General features: G+C 40.3%; 1 protein-coding gene across 2 annotated transcripts in view; it reads left to right on the plus strand.

The window, feature by feature from the left end:
• The window catches only part of hlcs (holocarboxylase synthetase (biotin-(proprionyl-CoA-carboxylase (ATP-hydrolysing)) ligase)), a 48,041-nt gene extending 35,446 nt beyond the window's left edge, over positions 1-12,595 (plus strand). For both annotated transcript variants that reach the window (XM_028596383.1, XM_028596384.1), the window contains 5 exons: positions 5,225-5,292; positions 6,406-6,566; positions 6,814-6,928; positions 7,308-7,521; positions 10,751-12,595. In XM_028596383.1, coding sequence (XP_028452184.1) covers positions 5,225-5,292; positions 6,406-6,566; positions 6,814-6,928; positions 7,308-7,521; positions 10,751-10,922 — 730 coding nt within the window. In that variant the 3' untranslated portion in view covers positions 10,923-12,595. The remainder of the gene's footprint in view (positions 1-5,224; positions 5,293-6,405; positions 6,567-6,813; positions 6,929-7,307; positions 7,522-10,750) is intronic.
• Positions 12,596-15,837: the final 3,242 nt, after the last annotated feature.

Raw genomic sequence — 15,837 nt, forward strand, 5'->3', positions numbered from 1 at the left:
ATGTTGGCTGAGAGAGTTTCATTTCTAAATAAGACACTTTCCAACTTTAAAGGATCGGAGGCGTGGTTCTCTGACCCGTTGCAGAAAAGTCTGAGCAGAAACCCACCACAGAAATAATATAAGACACATATTAGGACTAGACCATTTAAACCCATTTACCTATTCTACTACACAAGCACTAAGGTAGACATCAGTTAACTACAATCAATAATACAGTCGTAATAAAAGGTGTTTTAGTGGGCTTCCACCTTATTTTCCACAACTTCCATATGCCGGTGGTCCTGATTCAAAACTATGAAGATAGGTTGCACACAACTACAGTACATGTAAGTACAGTAGGTCAAAGCTGAAGCAGGACGTGGGTCTGTAAGATGTTTACAGTGTATATTTTGGGAAAATAGTTTCCCCCTCCATTTAAGTTAGACTAACTTGGAGGTTTGTTCCCAACCTGTGGGATTGACTGACTGCTTGGGTTTCGTGGTGTCCCCATGCACTACATACATCTTTCATATCACTTGGTTGTAACCAAAAAAAGAAGGTTGGGAGTCTTGAGAAATGTGTGTTATATCTATAATATCATCTTTTTGCTGATCCAGTCCGCACGGATACATATTTGATCATATAGACCAATCCCAATGTTTGTTTCCAATAACTTCCGGGCAGAAACCCCCCCGTGGTCCCGTACATATGATTTAACAGCTGTAAACAAACAGGGACGAGGAACAGCTGGATATACTCTCATCTCCTTCATCTAAGATGCGTGTTTGATGCTCCACACTTTGGCTAACGTTAGCCTGTAGAGCTAATTTACCTGTAAATCTGTAAATACTATATACAGTCTATGATTGGGCCGCAGACTAAAGAAAAGGACACCACCCAACCTAGCAGTGTGTCTGACCGGCGGTGACATGTTGCTGTTCCTGGCACTAGATTTGGTTAATCAAAGATGCTAGCAAAGCTACACAGGACAGAAAATAAGCCCAGCAGAGAGGACCCAAAGGTTAGACCTCGGTGTTTAAGTTTGCCGAGTTCACATATCTCCATATCTCCGCAGTTCTCATCAACTGCCATTTGTCTACCTTTAACCCCTTGACGCCTGAATTTATTCACAATTATATAAACAAAATATTATGTGTGTTTCTGGCTCCAAGCTGATGCCTATTAAGTTGAGATTGTTAATTTGTCTATAGCATATGGAATAGATATAAATTTAGGTATGATGCAAATTAGCGACAACAGGCATTATGGTAAAATTCTTTACAAAATGGTAAAATGAATAAAACACACAGTAGATTTCATTCATGTCACAAAGTTGTTAGAACTTCTAAACTGTAAATGACAAATACATGGATCTTGACAACGGCAAGAAAGAAAACACTCTCCTACTCCCTAACATTGACAATAGTTTCTTTAGGGTTAGGATTAGGGTTAGTTTTAGGGGTAGGATTAGGTTTAGGGTTAGGGTTAGGGGTTAGGGTTATGGTTAATTTCGCTTCCGTGAACCGGATGTATCTCCCACTCCGACCGGTCCTACGAGAAACCAGTGCATGCAAAAGGTTCCGAGGTATGTATCGCATGTAAACACACCGGCATTGGGGGGAATACACACGCTATCTCGCCTGCAGTCGGAATGGAAGGGGTCTGATGCAAATTAGCGACAGTCGGCGTTAAGGGGATAAGGGATTTTTGTGTTGGTGTGACGTCACGGGATTCGGTCTTTTGCGCTTGAACATAATGTTATCACTTCAGCATTTTTAACTGATAACTTGATAATTGTTGATGGTAAAAGTATTAGTGACAGGATCAGAAATGAATTAGGAATGGGCATCTTAGTGTTTTGCAGTGTGTACATTGATCCACTTCTACAGTTCAGGCCTTCACAGATTGAATGGGGTACGTACGTTTCCCAAATGTATTCCCAGCTCTGTCCTGTGTCCCCACTTAGTGCAGACAGCAGGGTTTCCCTGTCATAATAAGGCTTTGGTGCAGCACCTAAGTAAAGTCAATGTGAGCGTCAAAACTAAAAGACTTTTCTCAGATCTAATGATTGTAGTTGGACTTCTTTAACGAGTTTTGTCTTTAACCTTTTTGAGTGTTATTTATTTATTATCTGCTCTAGCCTTTCCACTGTTTTAGACACAGATATAGTGATAATAATATGTAAATTTTAGTGAGGGAGGACCCCTAAACCCTAAAAGAAATCTAAAAATCTTCCACAAACCTAGGGGAAAACCCTGGACAGTTCTGCAATAACAGAAGAGGCCAGCTCTTCTCATATAAAGCTAATTTCTGAAGCACGAGGACTCGAGAGAGCCAGCTGGGCCCCTGGTCTTGGTCTCCGTGGGGGTTGATTGTCGGCAGAGACCTGTCAGTCACGGATCAGGCTCATTCTCCGGTGGTCCTGCCAAACAGCAGCATCCCCCAGTTCCAACCTCAGCAGGGACTAACCCCCTCCTAACCAGCCTCACCCTCAGCAGGGTCATGCTCCAGCTAATACGGGCGTACATTAAGATCTCACACAGTAAGTGCTGGACCGGGTTCCACTCTCATCCCAGTTGTGTGTGTTTGTCAATTCATATCGAAATATTTAAAATTCTAAAGATTTGTACTCCCAACATAATTCAATCACGTAGAAAAAATACGTTTTTTTTTTTTTTTTTCTTGTCTTTCCCAGTTTTCTGCATATGCAGTAGGCTATTAATATTCAGTTTGCAAGATGACTTCCTTCCATCTGAGGCTAAAGACGATAGGTTTTTGACAGCAGAGACCCAGGGTTTTGTTTTTAAAATCAGTTTTTTCTTCATCAGTGAGCACATGTTGGCAGTTACTTGGCTGCAGAAGCGCTATACAAAACGTCCACTGTAATCAGCCTCAGTTAAGTGAACAAATTCCTGAAGCTGTGAGCTTTTTCAGAAAAACATCCCCACATGTTTTCTTTTGCCCTTAGCTATACACGTCTGGCTGACATATTTGCATAGATTAAAGGATTTGCAAATAGTGCTGTTATAAAAAAAAAAAAAAAAAACCTCCACAGGTGAACTTTAAAGGATAGGTTCCCATTTTTTTCAAGGCTGTCTTAAAACAATAGTCAGGTGCCCATATGAAGATTGAAAGAGATTTAGCTTGCTGTAATCATTCCTCCTGTTCACACTGGCCACTTTCCTAATGGGCTTCAGAAGTCTGAGTTAATCAAATCAAGTGGGTAACCAAAGTAGTAACAGTGGCGTAATAAGAAGGCTGTAACTTTGGATGACACTTGATTCGTCTAACTTGGTTCATTAGCTTCAGATCAAATTTGAATACATTTTTGCACGCAATAAGGACTGTGGATTTTGTCCACCATCCCTTTCATTGTAAGGGCATTAGGAAGTTACATATGGGCACTTGGCTATTGTTATGAGATTATTCTCGCATTGCCAGACCTTCCTTCACAGCGCTGCAGAGGAGGATCTGGCTGGTCCACACAGCATTCCGGCATGGGAGAAAAACGTTCTCTGGTTTATTGGCATTTCTTTAAACCAATCACAATCGTCTTGGGCGGCGCTAAGCGCCAGACGGAGCCACGGTGCCACTGCAAAATAGCCTCGGGAAGGAACTTGTTTTGGTGGAACGTGTACGCTCAAAAGTAGTTTTAGTCGTGCAACAGAAAACTCTGATTGGACAGATAGTCTAGCTAGCTGTCTGGATTTACCCTGCAGAGATCTGAGGAGCAGTTAACCATAGTCCTCACAAATCCACCGGAGGTTAGAACGCCAACACAAAGGAAGAGGAAGGTAACGAACATCCGGCCGAAATGAAAGACATCCGGCGGAATTTCCAGCGGCACCTGAACAATCCCGGAAGTGGAACGTCGTGGTTATAGACCATTATAAGATAGACGAGAAAATTGGTGAACTGCTTTTCATAATCAATCGTACCGATCACCTGTAGTTAACCTGCCTGAAGGCTTATAAACTTGATGCTAATTTAGTCTGCAGTACAAAGTAAACAGCCTGTCACCCCAAAATTCCCTGAGCTCAGAATCTAGATTGAGCTATCCATCTATCCCTTTGATAAACAGTTCTTAGAGAAGTCTGTTACAAAGCTCTATCCAGCAGCCTCACACTGGGACTGTGCTTAAGCTGATTTACCACTGACCAACTTTGCATCACAATAGCAGAAAGGCCTTGCTCGCTTGCTTTGGCAGCTTCACAATCTTTGTTCACTAGCCAATAGAGGGCAGTTGCTTTGGGTCACTGGATCAGCTTTAATTGCATTTGGAGATGAGAGAATGTGCAAACATTTTCTCTTTGGTTTCTGGTAGTAACACAGCCCCCCAGTTTTCAAATGAGCATTGATGAAATGCTGACTGCCACACTGTGCTAATAATTACAACCTTGCAGGATGATCATGGCAGTACAACCACACTTCAAGTTATAACTTGCATTAACGTTATTAAGGAACTTCATGAACCGTAAAGAGAGAGAGAGAGAGAGAGAGAGAGAGAGAGAGAGAGGTTTAGTAAGTGACCATCTCCGCTGGCTTTAATGACAACTGTAGCTGACGAGTTCAATCAGTTGGCCAAACTGCAAAATGAAAAGTGCTTCTGTCTGGTTAATATGCTCTCTGCATGCTGTGTGTGTTTAGTCTCAGCCAAAGACGGTTTGCTCAACAAAGAAGCAAGTCCTTTTTTCGCGGTTTAGAAAGAGTACTTAATCTTGTAGTAACTAATTAATTATTATTTTCATCTATCTATTATTCTGCTGATTATTTTCTTCATTAGCGGTAATTGACTGGTATTTAAAATTATTTGTTTTCTTTCTTTTTTTTTATAAAAAGCACAATGTTAATATTCTCAAATATCTTTTTCTGTCCAACCAACTTCTTTGAAAAAAATGTGTTGATTATTAAAATAGCTGCTGATTAATTGTCCTTTAACTTAAGGGAGTAATCCGGTCACCCTGCTGGCTCTTGCTGGATTGTTGTTTTGGAAGAATAGCAACGGCAGCGGGTGTTTAATCTGTGCGACAGCAATAACCTAACTGTTGGCGTAGAGAAAATGGCTGTGTAGTGTCCAAAAGTTGTTGTTTTTTTCATTTTATCGCTGAGCTCCCATAGAACTCCCCGATTATAGGGAGTAGTGAACCAGTGAATGATTCCAGACACAGCGTAGGTGTCCCTTTTTAAGGCACTTTGAAGAAGGTTTTAACTAATTTCTGTGCTCATCGTTCTTCTCTCTCTCCAGGCTGACTCTGCACTTACCAAAGGATGTGGGATTAATAGCGGTAGCTGCTCGACAAAGCCAGGGCAGAGGTCAGTGCTCCAGCACACTGTAAACCTGCACACACACAACGATCGCACACACACACCTCAAATGTATTACCATGGCAAAGTTTGACTTGCATTCAGTTTTGGTTTTATTCATGGTATTTGTATTTTGAAAGGCTGCGGCGTATCACGATAGACACTCTGAGAAAGTTAGTTGAAAGTTGAAACTGTCATTCTGTTTTTAGTCCTCCCTTTTACATTTAGTTCAATTTGTTCAATAAAAGAATGTTGGAGATGATTTCCTTTCATTTGTTTTAAATTCAACAAGCAATTTGTTGTATTTTAGCAGAATACTAATATTTTTTTTCCCTTTCCTTTATTGTGTTATATATCTTTTCGTCTACCTTATAGGTTTACAAAGTGAAAAAGTCCAAAGTCCCCCCCAAAGGGACTTACCATCTCCAACAGAAAACACTGTTCACCAACTGCTCCAAACAGCTCTATTGTAGTCCAGCCTTTACTTCAGAGACCAACGTGGTCACTTTGGAACACACGTTATAATGCTCACCTAGCTGCTAGCATGGTACACCCTCATACTCTGCTTCTGACTGGCTAGTAGTCCTTACCTAGGTACTGTCAGGGCACACCCTCATACTCTGCTTCTGACTGGCTAGTAGTCCTTACCTAGGTACTGTCAGGGCACGCCCTCATACTCTGCTTCTGACTGGCTAGTAGTCCTTACCTAGCTACTGAGCATGTGCGACTCCCAACAAAGATGGAACAGAAGTGAGATGTCTCACTCTGTAGCTAAAACAGAGAGCTCAGCATACAGGGTGAAAAGAGGAGCTGCAGCAATGTGCAGTACAACAGAAATATGGTGTTTTTGGAAAATTAAACCATGTAAACCTATTCTGAAATTAACCTCTAAATACAATTATGAACCTGAAAATTAGCATAATATGATCACTTTAAAACAACAGAATGGCAGCACTGAGTACACTTTAGTATCTGTTTATTTATCGCACTTAATATCGTTATCGCAATATCCAACTACATTATCGCATATTTTCCTCATCTCGTGCAGCCCTATTTGGTACCACTTAACGTCCCCTTGCTTAACGTCCCCGTGTATGACCCCTGTGTTTGCTGCGGCTGCAGGTCGGGGCGGGAACGCGTGGCTCAGCCCCCTGGGGTGTGCCATGTTCACCCTGGCGGTCCAGGTTGAGCTGAGCTCCAGGCTCGGACAGAGGATACCCTTCCTGCAGCATCTGGCTGCTCTGGCCGTGGTGGAGGCTGTTCGCACGCTTCCTGGATACGAGGTATCCGCCTACACACTCTTCATTTATACCAGCTTCCTCAACACTAAGATATTATTAGGCTGTATTAGCCTACACATACTGTCTACTATATACATTCTCAACATCATTCAAATAGTTTTCCGGAGCAGCAAAATATCATATTGTATCACAAAGTGATGGCATATTTAAGACCACTGCATTGGGTAGTAAATGAAAATGTCTTCTGTAAATGATTGATGGTGTGTGCACATATTTCAACCTTCATCAGGACATAGACCTGAGGGTGAAGTGGCCCAATGACATCTATTACAGTGACCTGATGAAGCTCGGGGGAGTACTGGTGACTTCCACTGTACTTGGATCAACTTTTCATCTGCTCATAGGTAACAACCTCCACCGCAGCCATTACTTTTTTTCCCCTTCCTTACTTCAGTTGATTCGTCTTACATACCATATCTATAACAGTTACGGGGCATTCACGGAAAAAAAAAAAGTGATCCGGCGATTTGCCGCTGGGTTGTGCGGCGGGGGGAGTGTGAATGAAACGGCCCATTTGTGTGTCGTCATGTTGTATTCTTAATTTGTATTTAGTATTTAGTGTGCTTTCACCTTACCCCTACTCTATCCATAATAATAACGGGTGGGACAAATAATTAGTCGCTAGTAATAATACAGGCTTTTGCAACGCATCATCCAACAAGTAGCAGTGAAATACAGTCTCTTGACCTATCACTATTTTCTTGCCCATGGTATGCCCTGCAGGCTGTGGGTTCAACGTGGCAAACAGCAACCCGACCGTGTGTATCAACGACCTGATCCAGCAGTACAACACGGAGCATCGCTGCAGCCTGCAGCCGCTCGGCGGCGCCCAGCTCATCGCTCGCTCCGTCAACTGCCTGGAGACGCTCATCAGCAGCTTCCAGCAAGGGGGCCCGGACGCCGTTCTGCCCACCTACTACAAGAGGTGGCTGCACAGGTGAGCCACTGCACACACCCCCACTGGGCTTTGTACTCAGGTTGTACTTCTCATTTAGTCACCTTTTTTTTTTTTTTTTTTTTTTTTTTTTCATGTTTTCAAACATGCATACTGTACATACAAACATTTTGCGTATCCATATGCTGTTCATGAGAGATCATTTTTGGGCGCTTTTTCTTTATTAGATAGTATAGACCGATAGGAAAGGGGGGGGGCGAGAGAGGGGATGACATGCAGCAAAGGGCCGTGGGTCAGATTTGAACCTGGAGCCGCTGCAAACTTTCTGAATGAAACGAATCAAACAAAGAAAGAAATGAAGTGAAATACAGAACACATTGTTATATGTATTTTTATGTATGCATTTACACTGTCACAGTCAAATGAAACATATGTTGAAAGGACAATTATTTAACTTTTTGTCTTAATAACCGAATGCATTGTGTTGTGAATTTTCCATGCCACATTAAAATCAAATCATAACACAGAAAACAAAGTGAAGAGTGCCTCACATGTCAGCGTTGTCTAACCGTACAGCATGGAACTACCAATATTAAATGCTAAGTACTGCCAGTTTTCATGAAGAGTAGCATAGGAGCTGTTTCCTTTTTTTCTGGAGATGGAGACACATTGCCCATGTCAAAGTGATAAACAATCAACTGACCAATCCCAGCTTGGGGGCAGAACCATGGGTGGAGATCACCGTTGTCACAGGCATGTAGTCAAGTTGATTTGGAAATCAAACATCAGCCAGTCAGAAGGACATGAATTCACTTCCCATGTTGCTGTCTTTGGATAGTGTGTAGCTAGCAACAATTCTCACTCTTCAGTCCCTCCAGAAAAACGTGATTATGCGATCGCATAATTCAGTGCATAATCAGCCAAAGTCCGCATTTTTTCAAATACGTCGCACTTTCGCCACATAAATTGCCGATTTCCGCGCAAAATATGTGGGGCTTGCATGATTTCATAATCCCCGCATTTTCGTTTCAAAAAAGTCACATATATCTTAGCAGAAAGTTGAAAAATGTTGCGTTTACTTCACACAAGAGCAGCAATTTTCCCCTGTTGCCATGGGAACGTTATGAAGTGGCATAATTACGCAACGTGAACTTCATCAAAATGCAGGGTGTTGGGGGGGAATTTGACATGTACTTTGAGTCTCTTAAGTTGGTATCAGAAAGCTATCTTAATATCTGATGTCTACTGCTGTCTATATTATTAACGATTTTAGAAAGTCTGTCTCTTTTGTATCTTTTATTTCCCTCTGTTTAGACTTTTAGTATAGTATTTGTATATATTTTTGTATCTTATTTGTTTACGTATTGCGATGACTGAATTTCTGTAAACTATTTTTTGAAATGAAGTTTTAAAAAAAAAAGCAGGTTTTGGGCAGTGTTTGGGAATCACTTTTGTTTTCTTTTTCATCAAGCCGCAGTTTTTGCAAATTCCCCCAATTTCATCGCATAAAATTGCATAAATATCCCGCATATTCACATTTTTTAAGAAAACGTGCCGCATAATCAAGGATTTTTCCCCGCAACAGTCACAAAACAACTAATCTTTCTGGAAGGACTGACTCCCTACCTGTATCTATTGCTCTGTTTTGATCTTTGTACGGAAAGTGTGTCTCCATCTCAAAAAAGAACCGTTCCCTTACTGCTTGTCATTACAACTAATGACAGCGGTTTGTGTTTAGTGGTGAAAAGACGTGTAATACTCCTCCTCGCATGGAAAGTGCACGTCTAAACGGCTGAATCATTGCTCTTTTAACACTTTTTTAAGTTAATCACGACACAATAAATTCAAAAAAATACACCCATGTTCCAGTGTGTATTATATTTTACTTTAAATACGAACAAATCAAACACCGAAATCTACGATTCTAATGCAGTCTTTGGCTCTGATAAAAATGTGCATACTGTACAGAAGTATTTGGATACAGTGAGCATAATGTGCCGAGGACAGGAAATGGAAGGCAGTGAAACATATGACACATGGCAGTCAGTAGTAGGGAGAACATGGCATGTTGGGTAATATTGTTTATCAGAGTTATTGCCTAAGGAAAGAAGCTACGGAGATGACGGGTAGTCTCCAGTCGTTTTCACATATGAACTCGGGACAACATCCGAGGAATCGGGTCCCGACGATAGTTGGAAAATAGATAGATTTTTTTTTTTTTATTGATCCCAAAGAAATGGGAAATAGTGGTGTTGCAGCAGCAAAAATATCAGACACACAGCACACATACAGAGTATACATTAAATAATAGGAAACAATATACATTAAATAATAATTGAATACTACACGAGCAATATTTAAAATATATACAATTTGGAAATAAAATGTAAAACCGATTGAACAGATATAGATAACGTTAATGTACAAGTTGGGGAGTAAAAATGTACAACTGTTTGCCTAGTAAAGATAGGATGTAGATAAACCTATTGTGCAAGGTTGTGCAAAATACTCTGGTTTAAACAAGGGGTGGCGCTAGGTAGAGCATGCAGGAGACGGGACATGACGCCGATTACACCGCGTCACGGAGCCGATGGTAATTTGGTCATAAACAACGAGTCTCTTGCGGTTCCTTAAATTTGTCGGACAGGTTTTGCCATCGGCCCTTATCGACAGAAGTTCCCGAATCTCATTGCCTTTTCGGTTAGACATTGATGTTGTCGTCTTCATGTAAATCACCCTTTTTCTTCACCCTCGGACGTTTGTTTTTCTTCTGGTTTGTTGCGAGTTTTGCCCAGTCTAAATGTCATCAACACACCCACGCGCTTGCTGTGAATTCTCTCTCAGTCATAGATTACACTGGTTTTTCCATTAGGCAGCTGGCAGGGTAAAGCCTGTTTGATGTCCGATCCAACTGATTCGGACATTTGCGCTACGCTATGTAATGTGTAGATAACTTAAGGTTCGCACTGTGTGTGTGAAAGGGGCTGAAGTCTTTAATCTTTAAGGCTCTCACTCTTGATTTGTTTATCTGTGTTTTAAGCCCCCAACGTCTCCTTCCAGGCTGCCTGGAAGGCACTAGGATTAGGCTATGGTTAGGGTTAGGTGCCTTGAAGTCAACGATCGCAGCGCTGCCTGGAAGGAGACGTTGGGGGCTTAAAACGCCATCGAGCTCTTGATTTAGGCTGAGAAGCGGATACCACTTTGAGTTGCAGAGTTTTGTAATTCCCGGGAAGCAGAAGTGTGACAGTGGCTCTCTGTGCTCTGACCTCAGCGGGACCCGGGTGCATCTCTGGAGCGAGGACGGACTGGAGGCTGAGGTGGTGGGTCTGGACAGCAACGGCTTCCTCCAAGTGTACAACAAGGAGCAAGGCACGGTCTCAGTGGAGCCTGATGGGAACTCCTTCGACATGCTGAAGAACCTGGTGGTCATCAAGAAGCATTAGGACCAAATTCAGCAGACTGAACCAATAACCGTAACTGACAGAAAACTTTATCTACCTGTATAAATGTATCAGGGTTTTCTAATTGGTTAATGCATAGCTGAATATGTTGCTGGTTTACAGTGGGAGTACGGGTTAGCGTCTCCTTATGTTAACCTGACATACATTTGAAGTAGTTTGGGGTTATTTGTGGGAAGACATCCAGTGATGGTAACTGGCTTTAAAGGCAGCGAGTAGCACATGCATCAGTGATGGATCACAAGCACATCCATCCCTTAGATTATGACTTGCTGATTTGGGACCACCAGTTCAAACCATCACCTAACAACGTGCACTACTTTGTGGGAGCAGTATGTCTTGTACCCCTCATCCAAACAGCTAACCTGAACAGGGATCATTGCAGCTTTTTGCTGTTGCAAAAAAAAAAATAAAGATTTCCACAGAAAAATGTTGGTCATGTCATGTCAAACTAACCAGATTCTGTTCACTTACCCGGTCACAGCGGTTTTACAAAATCCCCGATTTGTCAAAGAACAGATGAGTCCAAGTCAAAAAGATACATGGAGAGAGAAGGACCTGCTCGAAAGATCATCACTCATAGTGATGTGTCCTAGCATCTCAAATATTATTCAATCAGAAGTCTTACTGAAAGTAATATAAAAATAGAAATAGTAGCTTGGATATATGTAAAATTCTGACCGTTTCACTGAAAGGAAAACCTGAAAAATAGTCTAGAGGCAGCGTTGTATACACTTTATCACCACTGCAAACATTAACATAGATCTCTGATAGTGTCGATCACAACTGAACATTACTATCTTTGTGGCTAAGCTGTTGTATTGTATTGCATTACAGTTTACAGGTGTACCTAATAGGGATTGACCAATCATCGGCCTGACCGATATTTTTTTGTTTGCAGATTATCTGTATTTGTGTTTTATTTAATCGATAACAAATAAAGTTAATTAATTAAAAGGTGCGCTACTTTGGCTCCGCTACAGTTCTGTTAGCAGTCTGCAAAACCTACAAACAAACTGTTAGCACATTAAAACTTCAGGAAGCTACTTTTTGACTGTGTATTAAGTTTAAAATAAATTCATATCGGTTCCAAATTTCAGTTTCATTAACTACTAATAATCGGTATCGGTATTGGCCTCGATATGCCGGTATTGGTCGACCCCTGGTATCTAATAGAGTGGCCACTGAGGGGGTCTGCATCACAGGTTTCCTCTGATGGATTCCTATAATATTGAGTGTATTGCATTGTGTGATATCTTTCTGGAGAGGAGTGTCAGTGTGTATCTTCTGTGGCAGAAAGCTTCAGAGAGGAGTTAACACATTCTCTCTTCATCGCCAACATGAGAAAATAACAACGCTGTAACTGAGCTGCACTTCTCCAAGAACCCATTAGGAGAGGATCATACATGTTGTGGCGTAGACCCAGGGTTGTGTTCCTCCAACTCACGGTTACCCTCAGCAGTTCTGTCACCACTGCTTATAAACCCAGGCATAAGTTTGAATAAGTATTTAGTTTGTGAAAAAAAAAAGATGGTCACGAGTAGCTGTAATTGCAATGAGTTGACTGATACTGAAAGGGGAGAAAAAGTCTGTGAGCTGTTAAAGGAATACTCCACCGTTTGTTGAAATAGTTCTTATCACGGTCTACCCTGGCTGTAGATAGGTGGGCCAACGCATTTTTTGTCTCAGTGCAAGTAATTAGGTTGCTTTTTTGTCTTTTGTTGGCTCACTTTTACTCACAACATGCTAACCGCCAACATAGGATTCCATTCACTACGCTAAGCTAACTAGCGGCGGCGCTGCCGGTGTTGAACTGGACTAAAACAATCCATGCACAAAAAATGCGTTGGCCCACCTATCTACAGCTAGGGGAGACCGTGATAAGCCCTATTACAACAAACGTATCCCTTTAAAACAGGTAGATCTATATTTACATCTATATACAATATATCTAGATTAATCTATTAAGCAAGCATCAGATCAGGCAAATTGGATGACTTTGGTTTCTAGTAAACAGATTTCTTAAATCACTAAGGAAATCCTCCTGCTCAGGAGCAGAAAACCCTAATAAAGTTTAAAGGACAATTCCGCCGCAAAATGAACCTAGGGGTTGATACATACATACAGTATGTGTACCGAGTCGGAGGTTCTCTGGGATATGTTTTCATGCCCCCAATGGTGTTTCTCAGTTAATATTCATGAACTTTCTTGGTATGTAGCCTACATATCTAAGAAATAATATTAAAAAACATTGAGTGAGTTTCGTGGGGGACCAACCGTTTCAAAATGTTATTGATCATTCTAGGATGATTTAAGGGCTTTCTTTAAGCGGTGAGAAGAACCAACTTGAATGACCGATATAAACTGTACGGGGGACATTTAAAAAAAAAAAAAAAAAAAAAAAAAGATCAAGAGGTAAAGAATTGAAGTAGAGCATTAAAGCAGACTGTCTCTCTATTCCACAATCCCTTCACTCATCAAGAACAATATCAAGCCCAATATTCAGATTATGTTGCAGCCACCACTTCCATCTGAAACGGAACACAGCAAGTTATGTACTTCCATATTAAACATATCATTGTTCACATTTTTGCCTTCCTGGTGTTTTTTTAATTATTACAATCTCTGGATAGCTCAAATGTGCTCATTTAATTGCAGTGTGTCGGGCAAATGACAAGATCTCTTGTGCGCCGAGTTGACATCTTGAGTGTCTGAAATGGAAAAGATTTTCAGAAATTCATAATGTAAAAGCTGCAGATAATCGTGTAATAAAATGTTGAGCCAATAATATAACGTTTTATTTTCCCATCGTTCTTCTATATATGAATGTATGTATATATAACCTTTATTTATTCAGGGAGGGCCAATTGAAAGCAACCTCTTATTTCCAATAATGATGCCCTGATTACATGCCATATAAAATTACAATACATCTAAAAATTACTGAACATGGTAATTAATATATAATATGCAGTTGCAATACACCCATCAAACAATTACAGAATGTTAAACAACTCAAAGTGCACATGTACATTTTCATGGCATTCATGTAAAGTGATTAAATGGAACCAGGCTGTTCCATTTTCAAAAGAATATGCATGTTATTCCATTTATATAGAGCACAATAGTTGAATGCAGTTTTGTCTAATTCTGTCCTAACAAATGGAATATTTAGGATTTAGTGATACAATTTAAAAAATTCAGCAAGTTTGTTAAATATACAGGCTTTTTTTTTTTTCAAGCAAGGCTTTGCAGATGGATAAAATGCAATGTTGCTCCCTTTATCGAGCCAAAGAAGTCCAGCCTGCGTTTTTGATAAAGGAGACAGTTGTGGGTACTGAATCCATCGCCAGATCTAGATCTTAGGACAGAGTGATAAACTGCAAATGGCTTCAATGTGGAGGAAGGCGCATGCATATGAACGATATCCCCCGTAATCTAAAACTGATACAAACGTAGTTTTAACAATCTGTGTGCTACAACTTGGGGTGAGGCAAGATTTATTTCTACAAAAGAATTTTCATTTCTTTTCATTTCAGTTATGTGTGGTTATAATGTTATACAGCTGCAACACAAGGCTCCATTTGAACGCTCGTACATGATAGGACAGCTCTGATGACATCACATGCATCCACAGCCTGAGAGCAAAGGGCCAGAGCTGAAGGCGAGCGCCTTCAAATAGCCTCGACCTGAAGAACCTTAACCCTTGTGTGGTTCTCGGCTCAAATTTGATGATGATGATTCGCAGGTTAAATTAATGATTACTTTTATTGAATTTTAGGTGTTTAATTCAATTTTATAGCATTTGAAAAAAAAAAAAAAAAAACATTTTAAATGTTTTCAAAACCGTATCCTGACTAAACTTTGAGATAAGTGAGTCTGTGATTCACTCAACATCCTGTGATCATAGCTTTTAGTCAAAAACAATTCATTTCTTCTCTTTTTGTAAAACTCAAAAATGAGGTAATTGACCATGAATAAAAAAGCTTGAAAAAAGAGACAAAGAAAAGGAAAATGTAATCTTTAATTTTGACCCGGAAGGATAACAAGTTAATGGTGGACGGGAAGTCTCCTGACCCTCTTCAGCCCATATCTGTCTCTCACAGGTGGACAGTAACACATAACATTTACTCACGTTACTGGAATTGAGTTGTTTTTTTGTGTACTTTTACTTTTTAAAGTAGTTTTTAAAATCTGTACTTTTACTTTTACTTAAGTATGTTTAGTTTGAAGCGTTATGTACGTTTTAAATCACCTTCGTTACTGAGTAGAAAACAGTAAATAAAAAAGGTCTCCAGCGGGGCAGCCTCTAGCTCACCTGGTAGAGTGCACGCCCCATGTAGGCTCAGTCCTTGCCAGCGGCACGGGTTCAAATCTGACACGTGGCCTTTGGCTGAAAGCTGCTTTGTACCCTTATCAAATCGCAAAAGATAAATAAGTTTAAAAAGGAATGCTGTTAAATGAAACAAAGTAACTTTTATACCTATTCTCTAAATTTTAAATCCGCTGCTTTTTACTTTTACTTGAGTAGATTCTTATACTGGTAATTTTACTGTTACTTACTGTAAGTAGAATATGTGTGTACCCTTTCCACCTCTGCATCAGAATAGTCAGATGTGCAGGAACACAATTTGCAGCAGTTTACACACAGTTTTACAAGTTTTTCGATTTTATTTTATTTTTGTTGAAGTATCCTCTCAACTGTGGTCGAGGGTTTTCATCCATTTGAATGATCTTTCTTATATGTGTGGTTTTAGAATCTGTTAAGTCTATTAAAATGTGACTATTTTAAGCCTTTACAATTTGACTTTTACATTTTGCTATAATTACCACAGTGTGTTATGTTCCATTTCAGAAATTATTATTATTATTATTGTTATTAGGTAGTGTCATGCACACA

This window comes from Perca flavescens, chromosome 13 (genome assembly GCF_004354835.1).
Source record: "Perca flavescens isolate YP-PL-M2 chromosome 13, PFLA_1.0, whole genome shotgun sequence".
NCBI lineage: Eukaryota > Metazoa > Chordata > Actinopteri > Perciformes > Percidae > Perca > Perca flavescens.